The following is a 27,516-nucleotide window of genomic DNA, read 5'->3' as shown; positions in this document are numbered from 1 at the left end:
GTGCTTCCCCCCACAGCGAGGGAGGGGGTGGCCCTGCCCCCCACACCCCTGTCCCCCAGGGCGCTCTCAAGGCAGCCTCTAGGGGCACGCTCTTCCCGGGGTCTCTCCGCAGACCCCCGCCCTGGGCACCGCCAGTGGGCATGGGGCAGGGGCAGGGGCAGGGGCAGGGGACCCCTCCCCTGCACCCAGCCTCTCCCCCGGCCCCCCACCCAACTTCCCCTGCCCGGACGCCCCCGACGGGCAAGTGTCCACGGTGCCCGCGCGTCCCCCCTTCCCCGGCCGGGCCATGCCCGGTGCCGGGCGCGCCCCGCTACCTGCATGGCTCGCTCGCGGGAGCCTGCCCGGGGATCGCCGCTCCGAGCCGCCTCCGGCCCCGCCGCCCGCGGGACTCAGCGCCGGGACTCCGGGCCAGCGCTCAGCCCCCGCCCAGCGCCGAGCCAGCCCCTTAACCCTCCCGTGCCCGGCCCTCCCAAACCCGCCCCCCGTCTCCACCAGCCCGCACTGCAGAGTCCGGAGCCAGGGAGAGCGGGAGGATGGAGAGACATGGGTGCCCGGGGCAGGGGAGGTGTGGATGGGGAGGGAGGGAGAGAGCCGTGGGGATGGAGAGACAGATGGGGGTGGAGAGAGGCGTGTATGGGGAGGGCGAGACAGAGGGATGTAGCCACGGGGAAGGAGAGATGTGCATGGAGCCAGGTAGGGATAGATGTGTATGGGTTAGATAGATGTGTATGGGGATGGGTGGATGGATAGATTGATGTGTATGGAGATAGATTGGTGTATATGAGGAAAGATAAATGTATATGGGGATAGATCGATGTATATGGGGATGGATGGATAGATAGGTGTCTCTAGGGATGGATAGATGTATATGGGGATGGATGGATAGACAGGTGTCTATGGAGATGCATAGAAAGATATGTATGGAGATAGGTGGATGTATACGGGGATAGATCGATGTATACGGGGATGGCTGAGATGTGTACGGGGATAGAATAGATGTGTATGGGATAGATAGACTGCTTATCTCAGGCTGTATAATTCACAGGCACTCTCCTTAACCCTTTCACTCGCTCCCATCTCTAGTTCACCTCCTTATCCCTTCCATCCCATGTGTCACAGTGCTCTTACCTCCACCCCCACCCCACTTTCAACTGCTCCCCTCCTTCTGCCAGGCTCCTGGGTCGCCCTTCCCCCTTTCCATGCCTCATGGCTCTGCAGAATGCACACCCAGAGCATGGAGCATGGCCCCTGTGCTGGCTGCCTCTCCCGCCCTTATGCACGTGGGGAGCCAGTGGACAGTCTGTCCTAAGGCAAAGGGGGTGGCATACAGGGTCAGAGGTGCTGGAACTAGGGGTATGGGGGGTGCTGGAGCACCCCCGGCTTGAAGTAATTTCCATCATACACAGGGTTTACAGTTGGTTCAATGGCTCTCAGCACAATTGTTCCAGCACCCTGTCCAGGGTGGACACTTTGGGGAGGCAGGGTTGGCTTTGGAGCAGACACTCCCTTCAGGGTACCTGGCCATCAGGCGAAGGCCTTTCCTCTCAGTGGAGCGATGGTACTCAGATCCTTACCCCCTCATGGGATGGGCATGGTGGCCGAGCGCATGGCTCATTCCTTCAGGATTCATGATACTCACTTCTTTCCCTCTGTGGGCAGGAGAAGCAGCACCTTCCATGAAGGCAGGGGCCCTTCCTGTGAGGGGACCAGGACAGGTGCCCCTTCCTTCAGAGCCTGAGATGAGGAGAGAGGTTTGGATGCTGATGGACCAGGAGGAGTCTGAGCTCCCAGGTTGGAGGTGATGGGAACTCAGGAGCAGCATCTTCAGAGAATGCACGAGGCACAATTGACCAAATCCTACATTTGGCCAAATCCACCAAATGTTGGCCCATTATGGCTGGAGTAAGGCTTCAGTTGTGAGCACTGGAGGAGGGGTTTTTTCCTCATTTGCTGCTATAGATTAATGGCAGCTTGTAGTTTGTCCACCAGCTGGGGACTTGGGAGCCCTGGGCTAAATTCCCAGCTCTGCCACTGACCTGCTGCATGATCTTGGGCATGTCACTTCATCACTCTGTGGCTCTGTTCTGCACTGTAAAAGAGGGGCTAACAAACCTCCTTCTCTACCCGCCCCCCATGTCTGTATTGTCCATTGAGAACTCTTCAGGGCATGACCACTCTCTCACAATGTGTCTGTACAGAGCCGAGCATGACGGGGCCTGCAGGTGCGTCTGTGATGCAGTTAACAATAAAGATGCCGAGATCTTTTATGTGGTGGGTGCAATTCACCGAGCGCCTCCTGGGACTGGAAATATAAGACTTGGCAGGCCGAACCGAGCAGTCAGCAAAGGCACAAAATACCAGTGTTCAAAAAACAGCCTGGGGAATCTTTTGTTCTGCCGACTGCATGCTGCTTGGCACCACCTCCCTCATTAACCCACCCATCCCCTCCGCTCCGGGCCCTTGTTTGCACTGGGTAAACAGCTCCTAATAGCACCTTTGCTCTTTCATGCAAACAATGGCGTCTGGGCCCAAAAAGAACATTAAGAGCCACTGAGGGCCCGTGTTTACTGGTTGCGAGACCAAAATATTACAACCCTTAAGACGAGAGTGTTCATTTTCCCTTCACATCCACTTGTAACTCCTCAGAGGCAGGCATGAGAGGGTTTTGTGGGCCACATGCTCAGCTGGTGTTAATCAGCGAAGCTCCATGTACATCAATTCACACCAGCTGTGGAGCTGACCCTCTTGGTTGCTTCATCTCAGCCTTTTGGCTTTGAACCAGGCTGTCGTTGTCGGTTTCACCCACATCGAAACGTCTCCCAAAACACGTTGCTTTTTGATCAAAATTCACGTAGAGAAAAAGGAAAGGAAGCCTTTTGATAACATCCCAATGGCTTGTTTCCACCTTTCTGGAATGGAATAGCTCAAAAAGTAATTTCAAAATGAAATTCACTGTTTTTTTTTATCATAAAATCGTTCTTAAAAAGCTCAAAATTGGAACGCAATGGTTAGATTTTATCTCAATAAAAGGACAGGCAATGAATCCTCCCCCCCCGAATGGGCCTGTTGACTTCCGTGGGACTGAAAATTAAGCATGTGCTTAAGTGAATTGGGTCTGAAAACTTTAACCCCAGGGGGATAAACGAACAATCCAATAGAAAAGCCAAGGGGTCTGTAGCAAGGTCAGGTCCATGGGCTGATCTGATGAGTACAATAGAGGCTCAGCACCACATAGGATTCCACTCATTGTAGAGCGGTGAAAACAAAAGTCAAACCGTAAGATCTTTGCTCTTTGGAAAATGTTTGGTTTTGTAAAAAATCAAAACTGCGGAATTTCCCATGAGACAGAAAATCCAGACACAGAGAGAGAGAGAGTTTACAATCGAAGAACTCTAGAGAGACAGTCAATGGACTCAAGTGTGGTGTAATATGTGGACTACAAAATCAAGAGAACTGGGGGCTATCCCTGCCTCCATTCCAGACCTAATCCAATTTGTAGGGTGGCATTTGTGGATGCAAAGTGATGACGTTGTGTCAGTTTAATATCAGATCATGCAAGTATTTCTCTTATAGGGGGCTCCAATCTGGCCTGACTGTAGAAGAACAAACTCCCTGACCAGTTGTGATCCTAAATGCATGCATCTCTGAAAGCCTTTAGAAGCACTCAGAGCCAAATTTACAATGGCATTTGGGCACCGAAGCACCAGGGTTTTCAAAATCCAGCCCTTCCTACTTTGCCTGCAAGTGCTATGAGATGGATAAAGACACCTCCTCTTCCTTATGTTCTCAGTGTTACATGATGAAAATATATGAGCTCACTGGGATCTGGCAACACAGAGCTGGCAACCCTATTGTATTTATTTGGACTGAGAGCTATAATTGCTTCTGAGGCTCCCTCTCTGACAGCAAGTACCAGCTGTTTGTGATCTGCGTAGGTGTCTGTTGGTGGAGCAGGCGTGGGGAAGTGTATCCATAAGAAAGGAGTCCCGGGTCAGTGCAGTGGGGCTAGGAAGTGAATCTTTAGCCCTCTGTTCTGGAGAGAGAGATTATAATAAGAAATTGAACACAGTTTGCATTAATAGCAAAGCAACTTGGTCTGACAGTAACAGCAAGGATCTCAAAGAGTTTACAGCAAGAACCTCAAAGTGTTTACTAGCTCCATTTCACCAAGGGGGAAATGGAGGCAGGAAGAGAAGAAATGATTTGCTAAGGTCCTATGGCAGATCTGGGACCAGAACGCAGTCGTCTCAAGTCTCAATCGAGGGCCACACTCATAAGGATAAGACAGTTTGGTTGCGCACTAACCAAGATCTGAAATTAATAATTTGCACTGGCTTGGGGGTCTAGAAAGCAGGGCCCTGTTGTGCAGGGTGGTGTATAGACACACAACAAAGATCTGGTCTGAAAAGCTGCCCATCTGAGTGCAAGACAGGCAACAGTTGACTAGACACGGGGAGCACAAGGAAACAAGGAAACGACAATGCCCAGTGTGATAAGTAATGGTCACAACACACCCACTGCCTAATCACTAGCAAACTGTAGAGCATTGCTCTCTTTAGCTTAAGCCATAGTAACTCGTGCTTTTAGTGCTAGAGGTCCTCAGTTCAGCCCCCAGTGTATCGCAGCCATGGCATAAGTATCACCGCAGAGGAAGGCTGGAAGGAGGACAGTAAAATGGCCTTGCTGCGGATACTTACAGGCAGCCTCTCCTATGAGTGGAAGAAAGCGTTCTTCCTCATGATTCATTTATTTAAACTTAACAGAACTAGTTGAATTGAGCCAAACTTTGATCGAAAAAAGAAAAGAGGGAAAAAATTCAAGCACATTTTCACGATTCCCCCCAATTTTTTCAACTATCTGATTGAAATTTTTCAAGTTTGCAAATTTCCATTGAAATTTCTAATTTCTTCGGGAAAGAATTTCAGTTCAAATGCCCCAAACTATTTTCATTCCTATTTTTCAATCAGCTCTAACCTTGCATTTGGTCTTTTTCTCCTTCTCTTAGCTATTTTCTCCTCGTCAGGCTGGCACTTTTGAACTGTCTTAGCATCCAAGGCCTTAATTCAGCCAAGCACTTAACTTTAAGTATGTGAATGGGCCTGTTGACCTCAGTGGGACTGAAAATGAAGCACGTGCTTAAGTGAATTGGGGCTGAAAACTTTAACATAAAGGGGATGAAAGATAAGGAACAATCAGACAGAAAAGCCAGGTGGTCCGTAGCAATTTCAGGTCCAGGTGCTGATCTGATAAGTAGATATGCTCAGTATCTGCTCATCCCAGATGATGCAAACAAATGTCATACCTAAGATCTTTACTCAGCTCTACAGCTGGGTTTTATTATTCCCTGTGACTAAATTATCGGATGACTTAAGCCCTGTTTTTCTGGTCAAGAACCATTCTCAGATGGATCAGGATTCCTGTGAATAAATCCAGTATCATTTTGCATCCACCAAATAGTCCTCACAAACAGGCTTTTACCTAGAGGATGTTTGCAACCAGTTGCTACATGGCAACCCTCTCTGCTCCCTAACTAGATGACTGAAACTTTTCAAACCGGAAGAGAGTGAATGACACCCTTTCTCGTGAGAATTTTTGTTGTCAATATATGAAAGTTTCCAGATCAGCAATGAATAGACCATTTGCCCAGATACTCACACACAACAAAAAACCCCAATATCTCACTTATATAGCACTCTTCATCAGTAGCTCTCAAAGCGCTTTACAAAGGAGGTTGGTATCATTGTCCCCTTTTTACTGAAGGGGAAACCGAGGCACGGAGTGGCTAAGTGGCTTGCCCAAGGTCACCTGGCAGGCGAATGGCAGAGCCACCTCAATCTGCGTCTCAATCCAGCACTCTAGCCACTGCAGCTGCCAGCACAGCTGATTTGCTGCAGCTAATCACAAAGATATTCACCAGCCACCATTCCCATTGTTCAGCCGGCTGTATCCAGGCAAAACGCTCAGTGACTGGCAGTGGGAGGTTTGCCTGAGTAGTAAGGACCATGCAGCATCTGGGTAAAGGAGCTTGGAAATTGGTCCAGGGTATTAGATTCAGGTTCATGGGCAGAGATGCCTTAGAAGTAGGCCGGGGAGCTGCTCGCATGCTCAAAGAGAGGGTCACAACCACCCGACGCCTGACCTGCCCCTTTATTGCCATTCTCAGTGCTCTTCAGTGCCGCCTACGGGAAGTGTTAAAGAGTGACTTTGTGCCCCGCTGGTGCCCAGATGCCAGTCTCGGCCGTGCAATGCTGGTGCGTCATTTGGGACAGTTAGCCCGCCTCGTGTCGACATTTGCTCCTGATCTCAGCCTGCCAAACCCGGGGCAGGATCTTATTTTTACTTACCCTGTCTTCAAACATCTTCTTATGGGGGACTGATGGATGACTGTCAGTCAATGTGCAGCGGAGGCGGGAGTCACTGGACAGCCCAGGGTAGGTGACGGGCAGATCCAGAGTCAGCCGTGGCAGTTCAAAGCGTTGCTGATGCTGGCTGCGGATCTACAGTTATTCCCATCTGGTTCCTCTTGCCGTGCCACATACAAGATGCAAATAGGGACAGAGAGATCCTGGCAGCTGCTTTTGTCTTTGTTCAAACATCCCCGACAAAGGAACCATCCCTATGCCAAGTTTACCTTTTGGGCCATTATTCCCTCTCTGTGACATGCAACACGGCCAGCCTACGGCTGCTAGTTTCCATGGAAACAGAACCCATAGCATCTCCCTTCCCTCTCACTCTCTCTTTTTTAAGGAAGCCAATTAGCCTAAAATAAAAATCCCTTTAAAAACGGGACTGGAACTAGCCGCTTCCTAGCATCCACAGAAAAACTTAAAGGGGAAGTTCTCCACTTCCAGGCACTGGAGGGAGAAAGACCTGGGCTCTGGGGCCCAGGAGATCCCAGCAAGTCTATTTTAGGTGCTTATCTGGCCCCCCGTTGTTGTTTTATCCACACAACACACCTGTTGAGCAAGGCAGTGCTGTTAGCCCCATTGTACAGGTGGGGACCTGAGGCACAGAGTCATAGAATCATAGAACCATAGAATATCAGGGTTGGAAGGGACCTCAGGAGGTCATCTAGTCCAACCCCTTGCTCAAAGCAGGACCGATCCCCAACTAAATCATCCCAGCCAGGGCTTTGTCAAGCCTGACCTTAAGAACTTCTAGGGAAGGAGATTCCACCACCTCCCTAGGTAACACATTCCAGTGTTTCACCACCCTCATAGTGAAAAAGTCCCACAGGAAGTCTATGGCAGAACAGGGAGTTGAATATGGGTCTCCCAAGTACTAGCCCACTGCCCTAATCTTTCCTCTGAAAGAGCTTGGCATCACAGGAGATGCCTGCAAACAGATCCCTGTGCTTTGGGTGGCTGCATGCACGCTGCCCTAACTCACCCCTGCAAATAGATCCCTGTGCTTTGTCACAGGAGATTCCCACAAACAGATCTCTGGGCTGCAACAAAGGAGATCCCTGGAGGCGTTTCCCTTGTTACTGTGTCAGAAGAGATCTCTTGTCTGTTGCGTCTTAGGAGAGCCCTGGACGCAGTTCCCTGTGCTCTGTGCTAGAAGAAAGCCCTAAAAACAGATCCTTATTTTAATCCACTTTCAAAAATTCGCCTAAGGAACCGATCCCTGTTTTCTGCCTTGGAACAAAAAGACTCCCAGGGCGGGATTCCTGGATAACGGCAGATTCACACTGGCTTCACCGAAGCCTTAATTATAATGAACAACAACATGAACTGGGTAGAATCTCAAGAGCAAACGTTGTAAACAGAGGAGCCAACTTCATGCGCCATTAGACACTGGGGCGGGTGCAGTCTGCTGCTTTCCAAACAAGGTTCCCGTCGAAATTCTGTGCAGCACCGTTTCATGCTGACATCAAAGGCTTGATTCCAATAAACAAGCCGGAACACCCTGGCTGCAGCGATAGAAGTCAGCTTCCTTTGAAGAACATCCAAGCCGTACAGCTGTTTCACTGAGCCCTTCTATCGGGCTATGCATATGAGGGTCTCAAAGCACCGTACAAAGGCATGACTGTTTTAACTATTGTTTAGAGGGGGAAACTGACGCACAGGAAGGCCAAGCGACTTCCCCAAAGCCATGCAGTCGGTCAGTAGTAGGAAAACAAACCAGGTGTCCTCACTCCCAGCCCTGTGCTGCATCGACTAGCTGTGAGTCCTTTCTGTTCTCCAGGCCAAATTCTGCAATGTCCTGTCCCACAATTCAGCTGCTCATTTGAGTAAGGGCTGCGGGATCGGGCCCTAATTTAAGAACTGATCCTGAAACGTGCTGGGCATCTTTTCTGAGTACTCTCAGTACCCATTGACTTTAGTGGGAGCTGAAAGCCCTTCAGGGACCAAGTCCTTAGGCTGTCGGCTCATTATGGCGGGGGCTTTGTCCTTCTCTATGTCTGTGGGCAGCCATGGACAGCCTGGAGCATCGTGGAGAAATAAATAACAATAGCCACCACTAGAGTTGGTCCAGGGCAGTTACTTCCCCACCTGGACTGGGAGGAGGGTGAGGCGGGGGGCTGAGTTTGGGTTTTTTGAGGCTAACCCAGGGTTTGGATCCACATCCCAGTTCAGATCCCCCAGGAGAGCCTGGGCCCCAGAGGAGAAGGCAGGCGTCGTGTGTATTTCTTATACACACAGGCACTTCAGTTTGCCAGCGTGATGTTATCCTGCCTGGCTGCAGAGAGTCAAATCAAAGGGAGGAAACGGACAGGAATCGAAACAGCGAGAAGGGACTACCATAGGCAATATCAAGGGGAAACACCGGGGAAGGTATTAAGTGGGAAATGGTCCCAACCTGGTGCCCACTAGGCAGGCGGAGTTTATCCTTTCCAGGCCAAACCGGGGATCAAAGGGGCTTTGAAAACCTCAGAGGGGGTGTCTACACTGCAGCTGGGAGCATGTTTCCCAGGGCAGGTGGACGGAGGCGCTAGCTCTGCTCGAGCATGCTAAAACTAGCCGTGTGGCTGCAGGAGCATGGGCCAGCCGCCCCAGTCCAACCGGGCCTGAGCCCCCGGGTACGTCCTCGGGCAGCCGGCCTGAGCCACCATGGCCACGCGGCTATTTTTAGTCTCTACCCGGGCTGGGAAGCAACCTCCCAGCTGGAGCACAGAGGTTGCCTGAGAGATGCACAGAAAGACACAGAGGCTGCAGTGGCGAGATGGGCGTAATTGGGCAGAAGGGAGCTTGCAAGGGAAGATTAAGTGGCAATAAGCAAATAGGCCTGTTTAGCTTTCGACCTGTGCTCTGCCTGATTTGCTGAGACGATGCGGTATCTGTGTCACTGCAAAGCCTGGACGATGAGGTTTGCAGGGGCTGAACCCAGTTGGGCCCGTCATGTTTGTACGGGTGAGAAATAGAAAAGGCTGCTGCCCAGAGATTCAGAGTGCTTGACCCGCACAGTTCCATCTTTGAGAGAGGTGAAAGAAGTCAGGTCTGCCACCCACAGGGTGCCCTTGAGAGAGACCAAAAAACTCTAAAGCGCAGGTCAGCCTGTGATCACGACAGCCCCACCAAGTGGAAATCTCAGCGACTCGTAAGACTTTGGCCCCATCTGAGCTGAAGATGGGCTGTGTTCGGTCCAGCTCCGAACAGAGATGGGGATTTGGACGTGAGCCCCCTGAAATGCTGAGTTTGGGGTGCTGGTTTGGCTTAGTCTCTCCTGACAAGAAATACAATGCGCTGAAGGGCCCACAGCCAAGGCCAATGGAAGCAGACAGCTCGGCAGGGACCCAGGAGGGGTGCGGAGTTTGCATTTCACAGGGGCTTTGTCGACAGAAAGGCCATTTCAGAAGAGTAAGAGACAGGCAACGCGCAAAGACTCAGGAGTTTGGTCAGTTGGGTCACACGGTAACTGTGTCTGCTCCCCGACTGGATGAGTGAAAAGTTTGCAAATTTGGGTTCTGCTCGGGAAAGCATCAGAGACCCTGGGCTCCTTCTCTGTATCCCCTGAGACTGCAAACAGGGACCAGAGATGCCAAGGGAAGCATCGGCCCATCTCATATTCACACCTGATTTCTGGAGCTCCTTGCTCCAACTGCAGTGAATAAATTCTGCAGTGGGATTTTGGCTTTTCGGAGCCCAGATGGAAGGGCAATGCAAGAACAGGGCAGAAAAAGTTATTCTAATGTTTCATCTTGTCTGGGTTGAGTCCTGCAACTAGCCTCAGGATCAAATGGGAAAATCCTTTTAACTTTACCAAAAAACCCACATTTTTTCATTTGTGGGCAACGCTAACGCTGTGTGTGAAACTGAATGTCACTAGCGAGCCATGGGGGGCCTGGGACCAGATCCTTAGCAGATATAAATTGGCACCGTGGGCAGTAGATTTACACCAAGTGAGGGACTGGCTCAGACTTCCAAGGCTCTGGCAGTTAAAGCTCATTGAGGGCAACTGGAAGCCAGCAGACCTGAAATGGGCCAGAGGGGGCAGAGTCTGACCTCAGTCACACCAGTGAAGGCTCTTGGCTTCACTGGATTTCTACCCTGGTGTCAATGACCCCACATTCAGGTCCAGTCTCTCCATTTGTACAAAGCACCACAGCAGCTCTCTGCTACCTGAGGTGCCTGTTCTTAATACTGCCCACCATTCAGCTCTCACAGCACCGTACAAAGACAGGGCACAGGGCCATTTTCCACATGGGGAAACTGAGGCACAGCAAGAGAGCAAATGGCTTCTCCCCCCCCCCCACTCAGCAAGCTAATGGCAGGGGCAGGATGAGAACCCACATCTCCTGATTTACAACCTCACCCCCCCGACTGCGGGAGCCCAGCATCCGTATCCAGAGAGCTCCGGTCTTTGGCTAAATGGGACTCCAGGGGCAGGGTTTGAAAAGGTTCAAGCCTCTGCTGAGGCCCCTGGCAGCATCATTTGGGGTGACATTCCACCCCCGCCATGCAGAGGGCCAGCCTAGGCCTCAGGCTGGCCCTCTGCCCAGCGGGGAGCTTTACCCAGCACGCTCAGCACCTCTTCTGATTTGACCCTAACTGCAGGACACTCACTGGCCGCTTGCCTGACGGGCTGGACATCTGCAGTGGAAACTGCCGCTGCCCACCCCCCTCGAACGGCGTGCGGGGGCGGGGAAGACAGAAATGCTTCCCACCCCTTGCAACCCAACTCTCCCTAATCCACCTTAATCTCAGCAGCACTGGTTAAAACCCACTCTCGCTTTTTAATCTCTGCCTGAACCTTCCTCACTCCCCCCCTCCTTCTCCTCCTGAAGCCAGCTCCAATTTGTCCTTTGTGCTGCAGCACGTGGCACAGCGCCCCCCTCTGGTGCGCACGTAAACCCCGCAAAGCCCCTAGTGCTAGCCAGCATTATCTGCCCCTTTTCTGTTTTAAATGCATTTGCTCTTAATCACCGTGCAATATCCAGACACTGGACTGGAGGGGCTTCATCGCTACACAGAGCAAGCGAGTCATGGGATGTAGGATCAGAAGGGATCAACTGGATGATCAACTCCAGTGCCCTACTATTTCAGCCAGCCCTGTCATCGTCCGGTTCATAAACTTATCACGCTCCATCTTCTGCTCCTCTTGGGAGCCTGTCCCAGACCCTCCATCCTCCGCTGGTTAGGAGCCTTTTTTGGCTGAAAAAATTTCACCAGGCTCTGCTTTTTCATAGCCCCTGCTGCCTCTGAGCACAGCGGCAACCAGAATGATTCCAGAGCACACAGCCCAGAAGGAATGCCTGACCCACCAAGAGGCGGCAGAGGAAATGTATGTCCTGGAGGGAATGGCTTAAGGCTAGCTGAGCCACGGGTTTGAATTACACAGATTTCCTGGGACCGTCAGTTCCAGCCCCACAGCACTGAGCCAGCCTGACAGCCGGGTGCGGTGCTTACTCTGAGATCCAGTTCAATCCAATGAGAATGTACGTGGCCTGCCGTGGAAGCGTTGGAAAAGGGTGTGAAAGAGACAGATCCCTGAAGGGGTCTGTCAGAGGTTCTAGGCCAGTGTATGTGGGGTGTGGGCGTGTGTCAGTGTGTGTGCGCGCCCGTGTATCAGCAAGGACGTGTGTACTGCTGGGTCAGTTTACACGTGCGTGTTTGAATCAGTGTGCGCATGTGTTCATGCGTCCGTGCGCTCACAAGTGTGTGTGCGTGTATCCGTGTGTGAATGTGTGCCAGCTAGCGTGTGTGTGTGTCAATGCATGTTTGCGCATGTTTGTGCGTGTGTGGGCATGCACCTACATGTCTGAGGCAGCGTGGCTTAAAGACTCACTGTGTGACCTTGGACTGTCACTGCTCCGTGCCTCAGTTTCCCCAGATGTGCAATGCAGCTCCCTCTCAGGGGATGGGAGGGCTGAAGCTATCAGCATCTGTGGAGGGTTTGGAAGAAGCACAAATGGGGAGCGCTGTGGCTGCTAATGAGCCCCTTTCACTGCTGGGATGAGCCTCTCTGCTCAGGCAGAGGAGCTGGCTGGAGGGGCCCTCGCTGGGCGGACGGGCTGGGGAAGTGTTGACATGAGGGTCTCCTTAGCAGAGTGCTTTCCCTGGTAACTGGGGCTGTCAGCGGCTCTCTCCAGTTAGCTTCCCCCTGCACGGCTGACTTGAGGGATGTCAGAAAGAGAGCAGCTTCTCCCCAGCCCGCCCCCACTGTACAGACACAACCGCCCAGCAACGCTCTTGGAGGGGAAGATCCCTGCCACGCTCCTGGAGCCCTTTGGCTTTCCTGAAGCATCGCGGCAACCGGGGAGTCCTCGGGGCCAAGGTGCTGCCTTCTCCCTGCACCAGCCCATCAGGGGCAGTCAGAGGTTAGAGCCGCGGGACGTTAGCGAGAGTCACTGTCCCAGGAGAGTAGGAACAAGACAGGGTGTGGGGGGGTGTCTATTACCAAAGACAAAGGCCTAGGTCCTCAAAGGTATTTAAGCGCTGAACTCCAATGGGCCAATGCTCTTTGCACTGATGCAAAGCCTGCAGACATCAGTGGTAATACTTGGTCCCCCATCCCTTCTGCAGCCTCTATTCCTGTAGTATCCGAGCACCTCCCAAACATCAGTGTTGGCACAACCGGGACATGGGCGGTCCGGCCTAGCGGGTAGGACCAGGAGTCAGAACGGTAAGAGCAGGAGCCAGGCCTGGTGGCTGGAGCAGGAGCCAGGGCCAGAAACCGGGAGTCAAGCCAAAGGTCTGAACCAGAGTTAGGAATCGGGAGGCTAGTCAGAGATCGCAGCTGGAGTCAGGGATCAAGAGTCAAGCCAAGGAACAGAGCTGGGCTCCGAAGCAGGGAACAAGGGCAGGGTACTGCCAGGTTGCACAGACAGCTTCCTGGAGCACCCTCCGTGGTTAAAGGGCATGCTTGGCCCAATCAGGGGCCATGGGGGGCTGCCGATCAGGTTTGCCTTGATGGTGGCTGTGCTGGGAGTGGAGGTGTGTCCCAGGCTTCTTTGTGCTGAGACACCCGAGGATTTTCTCCCCCAGTCAATTGTGGGGGAATTTGTCGGTTCATTGGGGACAATTCTGGGAAGGGCGCTGGAGGATTGGAAGCACTCAAGTGAGTTTTGCCTGCTTCCTCGTTGCGGAGTGGTTATGGATTCCAGCCAGAGCTCTAACCCATGCTCAAAACTGGATCGGCTAGCCTGGACTTAAAGCACCTCCAAACCCGAGTCAGAGGTACTGTGTGCACAGTAGGGAGTTTGGGCTAAAACCCAGATAAGATCCTGTGACCATCTGAACCCCTATGTTCACCCCTTTTGCAAGACTGTGATACATTTTGTGAGGCTGAAAACTCATAATTTGCTGATTATTATTGTCCTAGTAAAATATGTGTGGCGAGTGTATGTAAAATTGTAAGACTCTACTGTGTGATATTACTAAGGCATGTCCCAGGTCTGGCAAGCCGTCACAAACCAGTTCCTCAGAGACAAAAGGCTAGCCGACACCTTGGCCAGAAATCAAATGGACCATCACTTGGTTAAGTGATCATTCTTTGGCAGGAAAGAGGGTGTGGGTGAAAGAGCAACATCTTGACATAGAAACAGCTTGGGGTTCCCGTCTACACAGACTTTCTGTCTCCTCAACCTCAGCCGGAGGTGATTCTCAAAGAAGAGAAAGCATTATAAGAAGGGAGAGAAGATATCCCAAATTATCTCCCCCTTTCTCTCTACCCATAGCATCAACAACATCTGAAGAACAAGGAAGCAACACTGGACTGGGGGAGAGAGCCTGACTGAAAGAAATTCAGCCAGTGAGACTGTTGGAACATGGGGGGAGAGAGACTTTGCTTTGAATTCACTTAGCTCATTAAGTTGGCATTAGTTGCATTTTATTTTTATTTTCTTGTAACCAGTTCTGACTTTTATGCCTCCTTACTTGTAGTCACTTAAACTCTATCTCTGTAGTTAATAAATTTGTTTTATTGTTTTATCTAAACCAGTGTTTGGGAAACTCCATTTGGGAGAACAGAATTTGTGCATATCATTTTCTATTAATGAAATGATGGACTTTATATGAGCTTGTATTGTCCAGGGGGGAGCTGGGCAGTACAAGACACACATTTCTGCGGGAAAGGCCAGGACTGGGAATTTGCTAGTGTTGCTCCTCAGTGTAATTCATGAGTGGCTGCCCGTAGCGCTCAGACACTATGATTAGGAGTAACTTACATGCTGGAGGCTGTGTGTGGGCAGACCAGGGGTGGTAGCTCTCACAGCAAAGCAGTGTAAAAGGGTGGAGAACTGAGGGATCCAGATTGTACCCTGGGTAATGTCACAGATCCTGGGCTAACTGTGCAGTGAAGACATACGCTGAGAGGTTAAGTGAGTTGCTCAAGATCACACACAGAGCCTATACCAGAGCAGGACATTTGTAGTCTCTCCCCAGTCCCTTCCTCTCCAGCCTGGCCCTCTGACATGGATCCATGAGGGCGGACGCCTTAGGAACCCACTGTGTTTTGAGAAAATTTAGAGGATTTACCCCAACCACCACCGCCCCTCACCTATCCCTCCCCTCCAGAACATAGAGCCAGAATGGATGTACAAAGCAGCAAGCAAGCCACAGAAAAGGGGCCAGTGCTTTAATGGCATCAGCATCCTCCAGCACTGACACCCCTTTGTACCCTAAATCCCAATGCTGAGGCTTTCTAGGATGGGTTAAAATACAACAGGACAGTGGTAGCCTGCCCTTTGGCAGAAAGAAGTCCAGAGAAGCATAAGGACCCATCTTCACCCCAGAGAGAGTCAGACCAGTTTCCTTTCGGTGCCAAGAGTTGGGGACAGAAGGGGCAATCTCCCAGCTGGGGTCGAATTTAGACCCGTGTCCTCTCCTCTGGCAGCAGGGACCCTGCACCACCTGGAGAAGTCTCCAAAGACCCAGGTAGGTTTTCACCCAAGCAGCAGTGACAGGACGTTCTGTGAGCCTGGCGCTCCAGAGCCAGCCGGGGACAGCAGACATAGAAGCAAGAGTCCCGGCGAGAGCCCTGACCTGGGAAGCAGAGATGAGCCCAAGCTGCAAAACTGAGATCTGGATTTCACATCCCCCCTTGCCCCATCTGGTTGGATCTGTGGAGCGGAGGTTTGTGTGTGGTCCATTAGCGAGACAATGACTAGGGTGCCGGGTTCAGATCCAGATCTGGGCTTTGGCAGCACTGGGGAGTGTTTGGCTCTGGGGATCTGGTCCAGGCTCATCTCTAAGGGGATGAGCCCTGACCAGTCATCAGGTCGTATATGCATCCTCTTAACTGCCAATAACCTGAACGAGTGAGAGCCCTGCATTCTGGCAGTGCTGCCTGTGGGATACACGGGCAGGGATTGTGCATGGTGGATTTAGCATTACAGCCCAGTGCGTGTGTGTTTGCAGAAGACCAGGGAGGAAGATGAGAGCCATGCAGGCTCCCTCTCAGATCCTAAGAAAAACTCGCTGGAACCATAAAGCAGCCTGAAGCTGGGAGGAAGCCGCAGACATGAATTAACCCAGGAGGTAACATGGGTATCGGGTGGGTTTTAATGGCTCCCCTTTGGGATGGCTGGAGATGTCAAACCCTGGAGGGGTGCTGCTATGCGGCAGGAATTTTCCCTTCTGCCTTGCCATGCTGGCGCTGCAGGGAGTGGGGGTCAGCAGAGGGGGGTGCTTGGGAGAAAGAGCTGAGGGGTGGGATATCCAACGCGGGAGTCATTGCAGGAGTCTCTTCCAGCAGCTCAGAAGTAACATGGGGAGGGCGAGGCAGAGTGGAAGGGAAGTGTCTCTGATGGGGGCGGTTCTGGCATTGGGAGGAATCCAGGCACTTTCCCCAGGAGACCTACAAGTGAAAGGACTCCTGAGCAGTTACCTGGGGAGATATGAACAGACTGGACCCCCCAGAACACCTGTGATGGAAACCTATGGGAGAACTCAGGGGCAGCTTCGACTCAGCGGGGTGGGCGACCTCCAGAAATATTTGCAACATGACAGCTTGGTATCCACAAAGAGTCCCATGGCACTGAGGATCCCCAAGAGAAACCTTGGTTCAGGGGTCCAGGAGCTCTGAAGAGGACCTGCAAAAGAGAGGTCCAAGAACGTCCATCCCCAGGTGACATCAAGGTCCAAAAGCCCACCTAGAGCTTGCCTGGGACCAGTGGTCTGGAGTTCCAGGACTCCTGGGGAGCCCCAGGACTCTCAGATTCAGGAGTCCTCCACCACAGAGATTGGAGTGCCCAGATTAATTAGTTTCCCCCTTACCTGGAGATGCCAGAGACCTCTTCCTATAGCTTGAGAGCTGTAACGCGGGGGATGTGGAAGGGATAGGTCTCCTCTGAGGCAGTAGAGCTGCAGGTGGTGGGGAAGAAAAGGAGGGAGCTTAAGGGAGAAGCCAGTATTATCTCTGTTGTCACCTTGCAGCCAGATAAACAGCTGCCAGGCTCTGCCCCAGAGGAGGCAGCATTACTCTAGTGGGTAAAATGACCTTCTCTTTGTAGAGGACTTCAGGGGCCATAAGAACGTACAGTAACAAGGGGCATGGGAGAATTCAGTGAGCTGAGCTTGGATAGGCCTGGGGCAGGCTGTGGTTCAGGACGGTAGTTACCCGTTTGTCCTTAATCTGCCTCTGAATTATGCACCGCAATTCCTGGATCTATCCCGTCCTCTCAGGGAACTGAGCCCTGGGCAGAAGAGCTGACAGAGCCTTGCAGCACTTAACTAACCCCTGTGTGCAATGGTGCGTGGACCACACGCAGGTCCAGTGCACAGGGGTGGTGTTCACCCTACGTGTACGGGGACGAGGGCCTACGGGCTCCAGGCATGTTTGAGGGGGAGCCCTCGAGGGCAGTCGGGTGGAGTGTTGGGGGGTTAACCCTTTCTGCTTTCCTGGGCCAACACTCCAGATGTGGCTGCACCTAAGAACCGGAAATAAGTGCCCTGCACTCGTGCCCCCTGCAGGCTGCATCAGGCGCTGTCACAGCATTCTGCAAACAGGTAAAGCTCTGTGTATGCACAAGAACCATGATTCTGTGTCCAAGGATTCAAGGAGCGCACAAAGGGGGACACGATCCAAGGGATAAGATGGATCTGTCCAATGGGCTTACTGGACACAGGATTGCAGGGATCAGAGATCCATCCAGTATGCCTGTAAGGCACAGGACTGGATCAAAAGCAAATGGAACTTTATCCATCTCCCTCTTCGCTTCCTCGACCCCTGATTGTGGCCCTTGGCCTCAGTCCATCCAGCCTATAGGTAAATACCCCTCTGTATCGAGGTGCTGCTGGGCTCCTGCCGAACATCTACATGGAGAGACGCCGGAGGACCCTAGCTGGGCATGTGCCCAGGGTTGCCAATGCTGGGCCTATTGATGGGGCATTTACAGGGGTAGCTCAAATGCGGTCCCTCTAGGAGCAGCAGCCAGGAGGTGTGATTCCCAGCTGTGCCCGTACGTCTCCTCCAGCTGGGAACAACACCTGCCAGCTGCTGTTCGGTGCGTTCCCCCTTCCTGTGGGTCCCTTGCTGTCCTGGCATGGGGAGGACACGGGCGGAGCACAGGGCCCAGCACCCACAGCGCCTGCCACTTACATTAGCCGGTTCCTGATGGGGCGGAAGTGCTTGGTAAGTTTGATGGCGAAGATGATGCTGGGGATGAGGAATAAGGTGCAACAGCCCAGGCTGAACCAGAAGGCGTTCTGGAAGGACACAACAAACACCCTGATCGGCTCCATTGGGCGGGGCATGGGGGGGAGAGAGCGAAACCCCACCCCGGGGGGGAACCAGCCCCTCGGTTACTCTGGATACAGATGGAAGCAGGTTGGACAGAGAGCCTCTAACCCTTTGCTCAAGGGACAATTTCTGGGCCTGATGAAGTCAATGGAAGTTTGGTCACTGCCCCGATGCCATTAGCTTCTGGCCTGCAGTCGCCACCTTACTCCATAGAGGGGCTGCAAGAGGCATGCCCTGTGGGGTCCTAACTCCTAACTCAGAGGGATTCACTGGCTGGTAGTAGGGAGCCTATGACACACAGTGGAACAGCTCGGAGACCATCCAGCAGAGGGCAGTGGCATGCATGTGCTCGCACACACACAGTAGCCAGTGCATGCCAATATTTATCGTTTCCTAGGTCCGTCCGTAGACGGTCCCCCTCCTGCTGCCAGATCAGGGAACCTGGAAATCCTGCCATTCAAATGAATCTTTGGAAGCCCTTCTCCCCACTCTGCTGAGGAGAGCACCCTGCGCGGTACATAGACACCCCCAGGCTGGCTGCTTTCGTCTGGCACTGGCCTATCTCAGCAAAGGCTGCATCTTCCCCTGGGCAACTTAGGCTGCTCAGACAAGATTAGACAGCCTCATTTATCCCCTCTCTGCATCTATTGGCTCTGGCAGCACCACGACTGGGCAATGAGATAGAGGGAGATGGGGTTACAGGAGACAGGGTGGGGTGGAGGGGCTGATTTCAATTACTAACAGCTGTGGAGGACACGGTGTGAGAGGTCAGTCAGGGTGGCGCCCCCGTCCCCTGACATCAACAGGAGCGGATCTGGCTTATGCCAGGACCGAGATAGTCGCAGCAAGGACCGCGCTGGCCCCCGGGCTGCATCTCATTTCCTGTTCCATTCACATCCCTTTGGTGGAAGCAGCATGGCCTAGTGGATCGGGCGCTGGATTAGGTGTCGGGAGACCCGGGTGCTCTCCCTCAATCTGTCAGTGACCTTGGGCAACCCACTGTCTGTGCCTCAGTCTCCCCTCCCATCCCATGTCTATTTAGACTGTGAGCTCTAGGGACAGGGACTGTCTTACTATGTATCTGTGCAGCCCCTTGCACAGTGAGGCCCCAATTTTATGGCCCCAATTTCATGCCCACTCAACCCTGGCCAGGAACAGATTCCTCGGGGCAGGGTGGAATGGGGTCTAAGCCCAAGGCAGCAGCAGGGAGTGGCAGGTCCCGCTGTCCTTACCCAGGGCTCGGCGATGCGGTCGCACAGGATCACCCGGCCGTTATCCAGCGCCGTGGCGAGGGGCTGGCAGGAAGCCACGTCCTCAGTCAGCTAGAACAAAAGAGGAGACAGCGAGTTATCCAGGCAGTGATGTGGGTGGAGGATGACACAGTCACCAACCCAGTTGTGCTCAAATACCCAACCAGCTGGTCTTTGCCGGCCAGCTCTGATGCACTCTCGGGGCTCGGTTCTCCGCAGAGCTGGGCATGGCAGATGTTGCGCTGGCCGTGACAATGGGAGCCAAGCCCTTGACAGGGCTCACTCAGGTTCACAGTTGGCATCCATCACCCTAATCTCCGAGCACCCCACAAGGACCTGGAGGTCCATCCCCATGGTGGAAGGTGTTCTGTGGGGAATCAGTGGAGAGGGCACTGGAGTGGGACACAATTTCCATCTCTGCCACTACTGTGCTGAGTGATCTTAGGCAAGTCATTTTGTTCCCCGTGCCTCGGTTTCCCCTGCTGTAATGGGGGGCAAAGACACGGACGTCATTTGTAAAATGCTTTGAGACCTATGGCTAAAAAGTACTGGGAAAGAGGTCGGGATTGTTATCTCTATTTCAAATCAGGGGAAACCGAGGCACAGAGCGACAACAAGCAGCTTGTTCACGGTCACACAGGGAGACCATGCCAGGAATCGAACCCACGCTGCAGGCCAGCCCTTTAACCACAAGAACATCCCATGGCGTACTTGCATAACCGCCCCACTCGGTTACATGCTGCCCTGTAGCATTGGAGGGGGCTTCAAAATAAGAATGCCTTCGGGGAGATCATTCTCCAAGCCTGTCACTTCGACCATAATGCTCTTTGTCGGCTCCTTCTCTATTGTACCGAACATCAGATACTTGTCCTCACTGTCCAGGACCTTTGTGACCTATCTCCGTCCTATCACCTCTCATTCAGTATTGAAAGGTCGATGGGCCACGATCCCACCCACCACTGCCCACTCATTACATTTCAAACAAGCCCCTTCCTGCTTTCTCCCGCGCTGCCCCTCACTCTGGGCAGGCGCTCCCTGGATTCATCCACAAAACTCACTCACTAGCCTCCTTCAACCTCTCCTTTGCCTTGATGCCTACAAGAAACTTGACACCGGTTAGGCTGAGACCCCAGCTGCCTGCCTCCATCTGCTGTCTCTTGTCTTACGGCAGGGCTGCATTGAATTCTTTCCCCGACTTCGCTGCCGCCTCCCGGGGACGTGGATTACTGGGGAACGCCTCCCATCACGGCAGTAAGTGTCTACACTGAGTGCAGCTGCAGTGTTTTGAAGATACAGCCTTAGATTGTCACCACTTTGTTCTGTGTCTGTACAGCACCTAACGCAATGTGCTCCTGGTCTGGGACTGGGGCTCCAACCCGCAATGGTAATACAAATAAATCACAACAGCAGCAACCCTTGCTCTAACGGGGCTCCTCTGAGGACGTTGGCACCTACCGTGCGTCTCACCCAGCTCAGGTACTGCGAGAAATAGCCCAGTTCTTTCCTTGTGAAGCAGCTGATCTCCTGCAGGAACAGAAGGCAGCCTGAAGGACACACATTGACTCCCAAAGGGCTGGTGAGGAATTCAGGGCCCCAGGGCGCAGCCTGGCCCAGAGTAGGCTCACACAGGCTTTGGGTTTGCTGGCTGGATCTCCAGTTACCTAGGATCTGCCCCAGTGTAGGTCATGCTGCCTCTCTGGGTTTGCAGTCCCAGATGCCCTAGCAAGCATTGGGTTCGTAGGCAGGGCCCATGGAGCTGCTTACGGAGCAGGAGTCGTCCCCCTCCCCCGCAGGGTCTCAGTGCTGCTATGCAGCCATCTCTGCGGTTTCCTCCAGCTGATTGCTGCACCCCAGGCCAGCATGCTGCAGGGCTAAGGTCCCCTCCTCACTCACGTGTCTCAGGAGCCGCTGCGCCTGCCCCGGGAGCACGGTCTCGACCAGGGCGATCTCAGCCATCGTCCGTTTCAAGAGGGGCTGGTGGGAGAAAGGGGGTGGGGAGGAGAGAGGCACCTTAGAGGGCACTGGAGAGCTGAATGGTGCTAGGAATCATGGGGAGGGAGGGAGATTGACCTCTGAGGTGGGGAATTCTGGGAGCAGAGTTTCTAATTAAGGATGGAGAGGTAGGATTCTCATGCAGCAGCATGAGCATTAACTCGCTGATCCTCACACCAGCCACAAGAAAGAGGTAAATGTCACTATCCTCATGTAACAGGTGGGGAAACTGAGGCACGGAGTGGGGGGCGGGGGGTAGGGTGGGACCTAGGACACAGGAATTCCTGGCTTCTGACACCAAGCTCAGACTGATACATCACACTTAGCTAGGAATGTATCTAGGTTCTTCTATGGCGCCAGGAATCTCCACTGGCTCCTCGTGTGGCTGCTGGGGGTTAACCCCATGAAATACCCCCTGACCCAAGCCACCCTCTGAGCGACACAGGAGCTGCGGACAAGCAGCCATCAGGATGGAGAATCCGCTTTACTCTTCTGTCATTGCGGTGACCCCGGTAGGGTGAGACCATGAGGCTATCCCATCCCTGCTGGGTTCCTTGCACCTTCTACTGACGCAACTGGTGCTGGCCACTGCCGGAGATGGGAGTCTGGGCGGGATGGACCTTGCGTGTGACTGGCTTCATATACCTCAGCAGGATTATTATTACTGAGCCTTGATTGATAGGTCAGGGCTGGGGAGCAATGTGTGGGTGTAGCCCAGGACTGAATAAACCCTGAGGGATGAAATGTAATGGTAGCCTTATTGGTACCTGGATATTAGAGAGAAAAAGTGGGGCCGGTGATATCTTTTACTGGACCGACGTCTGTTGGTGAGAGAGACAAGCCTTTGAGCCACACGGAGCTCCTCCTCAGGTAGGACTGCGTGGCTCGAAAGCTCGTCTCTCTCACCAACAGACATTGGTCCAATAACACATGTGACCTCACCCACCTTGTCCCTGAGGGAGGGGGTTTTTTAAAGTACCTAAATGACTTGGGAGCCCAACTCAAGGGGACTGAAGTCTCTCCATTCCCCAGAAGGGGGTGGTCCCTGGCAGCCGGGGCGGGGAGCAGGGTAGAGGGCAAACCCAGCTTAGGTGAACAGAGAGAATAGAAGGCAAATGTCCTTCTCTCCAAGGGCTCAGATTGAGGGAGGTTCGTAGAGTAAGGAGCCACACACACACTCACGGGAAGGGGACACACAGAGAGGAAGAGCGTGTCCTGACCAAGGGTGGGTCACCTCACAAGAGCGGGGTCCCTTCAGATCAGGGTGGGAGTCAATGCAAGAAGCCATCTGAGAATGAATGACCCCGGGGACTGAATTCCCCTCTCGCCCCAAGAAAAGGAGCGGGGGGTCCCTGCAGGTCAGGGTCGGGCCCTGGATGATGTCCGTGAAAGCGTCTGTGGGGTGTTTCGTGCACACACCCAGGCTATTGGGTTGCCCCTCTGAAGGCACCTTACCTTTGCGCCAGGGGGTTGGGAGCTCCTGGCCATGAAGCCACCGCTTGCTCCCCATCTCCCTACAGCAGTGGTAAAGTCCCTGGGCTCCGCTGGGAATGGAGCCCCAAGGCCTTGTTCCTTATGGTCACTACAGGGCCGGGCAGGGTGTTTTGTGCCTGTAACTCCCAGGACCTGGGACCACCACTGCTCACCCCCTTCATGTGGGATCATTCCCCCTCCCAGTGGCCTTTCCATCAGATGGACGGTCTCCCCCGGCAACTGTACCTGGAGGTGGGGTGCCATGGTGGACAAGAACTGCACGCTCTCATTCAGCTTCACCTGCAAGGCAAAGGGAGGCTCAGCTGCGTCCCCTCCACTTCAAGGGAGGGCGGGGGGTGACAGCCTGGTGCCCAACGGCCTCAAAGGGTGGACAGGAGGAGAGCAGCCATCCCTCCCCACCTCCCACCCATAGGCCTCAGCCCTGGCCCTGCCCCGGGGGGGTTGCTCTTCATGGCCATTCCCAATGTGAGCTCTCAGCGGTGGCTGCCCGGTCGCATGGGCAGGTTTTGCTTCACCTGCCCGGGAAGGACTGGACCAACTCCAGCAGCCCACTGGGCGCAGCTGGCATATGCTCCCCCCCCTCCCCCAGCCACTTTTCAGTCACTGCTTCCATCCCTACTCCCGTCCACAATGTGGGATCCAGGAATCTTCCCTCCACCTTTCCCCCATGCCGGCTAGTCTGGGATTCACGCCCCTAGGGGTCTGTCATACAGCCCCCAGCCCCCGCCCCGCAAATGACACACCCCCATGGAGGCTTCCCGTGATGCCCTGTGCCCTTCCCACGCATCATGCCACTAGGGCTAGGCCTGAGCCATGGCCCCTGCACCCCAAAGCTCCTAAGCCAGGGATGGGGTCCGGCCCTGGCCCGGCCTGGAGGTGACCGCTGCTCAGTCCATCACACTCACCACAAGGGCCTCCTGGATGAGCACGGTGGCGTTCTGGATTTTCCACAGGGCCTGGGACTCGTTGGCCAGCCATCCTGCTATTGTGATGTTGTTCTGTGGGGGACACCAGAGTCACTGATGGCTTTTCTGGTCAGCTGGGAACCACAGAAGCCCTTTGGGGGGGAGAGAGGTGGCATCGCTGGCAGCAGGAGGCAAAGCAGATGCATCTCCCCTCCCTGCCCCTGGGGATCACTCCTTCCTTTTCCTCCAGGTCGCCTCTGCGCTCACCTGAATTTTTCGGAGGCCCTCGAGGTCCCTGGCTAGGTCTTCCAGGCTCGTCCTCACCACAGGGTTCTGCATCTGGAGAAAGGAGCCAGCCGCATGAACAGCCTCATGTCAGCCAAGGGTCCCAAAGTGCGGGGCACCTTTTATGAACACTCCCTGAGCTCCAGCGATGAGCCTCCAACCTGCATGTTACCCCACAAACCATCGACGGGGCCCTGATTTCAGCTACAGCCGTGCCGCCCCACAGGCTTCAACGCTCAGGGGTAACTTGGGGCAGAGCGTGGGCTGAGGGCACAGGGATCCCTCCCTCACCCTTCCCTTTACAATGAACCACCAAGAGGGAGTGTTTTCAGGTGGTTAAAGTCAGGGGTTCAGGACTCCTGGGTTCTATTCCCAGCTGTGCAACTGACTCCCTGTGAGATCTAGGCAACTCTGTCTAGCTATTTATATGGCCCCCATCACAATCATTAATGGACGTTACCCTCCCAAAGGGCCCTGTAAGGTAGCGAGTCACTATTACCACTTTACAGATGGAAAGCTGACGCATGGGGCAGATTATGTGATTTACCCAGAGGAGTCTGTGGTTGACCAAGGACTTGAACTGTGGTCTCCCGAGCCCCCAGTCCAACGCCTGAATCCCCTACCCAATATGCCGCCTCTGTATGCCTCAGTTTCCCCATTGGTAAAGCTGGGGAGAAGACTATTTCTCTAGCTCACACAAGGTGCTCAGAGTCTGTCCGAGAGAGTGGGAGCAAGGAAGGATAGGAAGACAGGACGGGGTTGGGGTGTCTGCCTGGGGGTAATTGCCACTGTGAGGCAGAAGGGAGCCAGCTGGAGAACAGGCAAAGGGAGTGGGCGCATATTGACAAGCCTTATCCAGGAGTGGGATGGGCTCAAAGGCAGTAGGAACAGGCAGGGGATCTGTACACGGGGCAGATGCCTCCGTCAGGGTAAGGGGAGGGTTGGGAGTGGACCCAGGATCTGCAAGCATGAGAGCCAGGCCGGAGCAGCACGATCAGCCAGCCTCAATTCCCAGACACCATGGGAGGAAGGGCTGCTGCAAACCGAGAGGGCAACCCACTGCTTGATGTCACCGCACTGGCTGCAGCTTTGCTCCGGCACCCCTCACCTCGGCCTGGAACGTGGGGTAGTCCAGCTGGTCGATCCCGCTCTGCCGGAAGGTTTCCAGGTCCCGTCTCCCAGCCCCGTCGAGGAAGTGGATTTCTTCAAATTGGAGGTTGAAGTTGTTGAGATGCTTCTGGAAGTCTCTAGTGTACTGAGGGCAAGGCAGGGCCATGACCACCAGCCCCATGGGTGCTGGTCCTGGCTAGGGCCCTGACCCACAGCGCAGGGAAGTCCCGGGGAGCCTTTCCATTGATTCCTGATTTGGATCCAGCCCTAGTTCCTTATAGACTGGGTGACCCTGCTCCTACCTAGCAGCACAAAACCAGTCAGCCCAGAAGAGCTAGATCCATGGAACGGCCTCCAAACCAGTCAACCCAGTAAAGGCAAATCAGATGCCCCCCAAACCAGTTAACTCAGTAAAGGCAAACTGGTGTGTCCCATCCTAGTGCTATAAAAGCAGGACAGCGCAACATTAGAACCTGTATCGTGCTTCACGCAGCATCTGAGAGGTTCCTCCCTCTTAGACACACACTTCATCTCAGACCCAGATTTCCCATTCGGCCCGCTTAGGCCAGCTCACTGCTGGGGGATGAATTACTCAGCATCCTTTGGAAATGCTGAATGTTGAACCTGAACAGATAGGGCCCATTTTGCATGCAAGAGAAATTAGTCTCATGCTATTTTGCAGTGTTTAAGGGATGGTTATCATCCAGGCTGATACACTGGGGACTGAACCGGGGAACCTCCAGAGCTAAAGCATCCTAACTAGGACTGTTAATAGACTCACACCCTCTGTGGGTTAGGCAGGGAGCTATAACAAACTCAGTGGGTTATGCACACATTTGTATTTTTCCTAGGCCCCAAGTTTTGCATCCTGCCCTTTAAGCCTCATGCATGAGCCCTCTAGGTGAGGAGTGGCATGGTACATTATATGCACAGTACTGCAAGGCCAAATTCCCTTCCCACCACAACCTCTCCTGGAAGCCCAGAACGGAGGAAGATGGAAAAAAAAGAGTCTCCCCTTGTGCTAGGACAAATGGTTCCACCACGTCTGTGCTGGGAGGGGGAAGCTGGAGGAAACCCAGGACTGGATGGAAAATGGAGACTGGATTCACCGGGAAAGAGAGGCCAGGAATTGGGTCCCTTGGAGAAGCCCTTGGCTGAATCAATGTACAGACTAAATCTTTAGTGGACAGATCTGGGGGCAACGGACAGTGCAAGACTGTATGAACGTGGAGGTTTGATTCCCCTCCTTGCTTAGGGATGCTAAAGGGCTGGCGAGAGTGGGAGGACAGGTGCCCCCAGGGGAAGAGCCTCTGCTCACCTGGCTGAGGTGGAGGTGATCCTCGAGATTGTAGGCATCTCTGAGCTGCAGAACGTCCCAGAGGCCTGTGCCCTTCTTACACACCCTGGAACAGAGAGGGGGGAGGGAGTCAGCGTGGGCGGGAGAGGTGAGAGGAAACTCCCGAGCAGTGCTCCCCGAGGGGATCTGCCTAAAGCCAGACTGTGCCTTGGCTCCACATGGCTACTGTAGCCCCACACTCCTCCCGAGCGCCCCGAGCCCAGTTTGGCACCAAGCAGCTCCCATTTCAGTCCACGGGAGGCTTCCCACCGGATCAGATTCTACTTGTCTTCGGGTCCCATTTCCTCCCACTCTGCTGTCTCCATTAGACCTGGTAGGCCATTGCCTTGAGATTACTGGGGATGGTAATAACAGAAGGTGCATCAAGAACCTCTGCATCCACTAAACCCTTGTTCCTGTCCCAGGGATACGGCCAGACGGTGAAGGGCTGAGACTGTCCGTTGGGGGCTGGGATGAATTGCTTCCAGCCGGCCCTGCACCCTGGAGCCTGTCTGGTACCAGAAGTGCTGGCTGCAGGTTCCACTACCGTAACCCTAAAGCCAGGGAAGTTGGCAGGTGGCATAACAGCCAGTCACTGGTGTCAGCAGCAAGGTGAGGCAATTTCAAAGGAGCTCAGAATGGGCCAGGTGGGCTGGAGATCGCAGTTTGCTGAACTAACCGTGTGAGGTGTTTTCAGGTCAGCGAGACTGGCCCAGGTTTGGCCCTCAGTTGTATGAGGGGCAACCAAAGGTGGCATCTGAGCTGCTATTTAAGTATTCAACTGTTGGACACTTAATACATATGGGGGCACCTCAATGAAAGGCATCCTGGTGCACCCACAATACGAGCTGGCTGGAAAATGAATATTTCCGCCCCCGGAAAACGTCAATAAAACTGAAAACCAAAGAATTCCAGCCTCACCCTGCTAAAAGCCAGAAATGTTTTTGACCTGGGCTGAAAATGTCTGATTTTTCATCAGAAAAAATCCAAACTTTTCGAGGAACGCCACGGCTCCTTCCTG

General features: G+C 53.6%; 2 protein-coding genes across 3 annotated transcripts in view; both read right to left on the bottom strand.

Annotated features, from left to right (window-relative positions):
• The window catches only part of LOC141978325 (calsenilin-like), a 79,924-nt gene extending 73,189 nt beyond the window's left edge, over window positions 1–6,735 (bottom strand). The window contains exon 1 of one of the 2 annotated variants that reach the window (XM_074940347.1): window positions 6,345–6,735. In XM_074940347.1, the coding sequence (XP_074796448.1) occupies window positions 6,345–6,359 (15 nt within the window). In that variant the 5' untranslated portion in view covers window positions 6,360–6,735. Of the gene's footprint in view, window positions 1–314; window positions 435–6,344 lie in introns of those variants that run through there. The other variant, XM_074940349.1, reaches the window with a different exon arrangement.
• Window positions 6,736–16,005: 9,270 nt separating this feature from the next.
• The window catches only part of PROM2 (prominin 2), a 29,624-nt gene continuing 18,113 nt past the window's right edge, over window positions 16,006–27,516 (bottom strand). Inside the window, exons 14-24 of the mRNA XM_074940057.1 lie at window positions 26,478–26,562; window positions 25,158–25,304; window positions 24,032–24,103; window positions 23,765–23,857; window positions 23,085–23,138; window positions 21,267–21,347; window positions 20,829–20,897; window positions 19,356–19,445; window positions 17,983–18,089; window positions 16,659–16,745; window positions 16,006–16,474 (exon numbers count right to left, since the gene is read on the bottom strand). Of these exons, the coding sequence (XP_074796158.1) occupies window positions 16,682–16,745; window positions 17,983–18,089; window positions 19,356–19,445; window positions 20,829–20,897; window positions 21,267–21,347; window positions 23,085–23,138; window positions 23,765–23,857; window positions 24,032–24,103; window positions 25,158–25,304; window positions 26,478–26,562 (862 nt within the window). The 3' untranslated portion in view covers window positions 16,006–16,474; window positions 16,659–16,681. The remainder of the gene's footprint in view (window positions 16,475–16,658; window positions 16,746–17,982; window positions 18,090–19,355; window positions 19,446–20,828; window positions 20,898–21,266; window positions 21,348–23,084; window positions 23,139–23,764; window positions 23,858–24,031; window positions 24,104–25,157; window positions 25,305–26,477; window positions 26,563–27,516) is intronic.

Source organism: Natator depressus, chromosome 26, assembly GCF_965152275.1.
Source record: "Natator depressus isolate rNatDep1 chromosome 26, rNatDep2.hap1, whole genome shotgun sequence".
Taxonomy (NCBI): Eukaryota; Metazoa; Chordata; order Testudines; family Cheloniidae; genus Natator; species Natator depressus.
The sequence above is the reverse complement of the archived record's forward strand: the minus strand, read 5'-3'. Positions and strand labels throughout refer to the sequence as shown.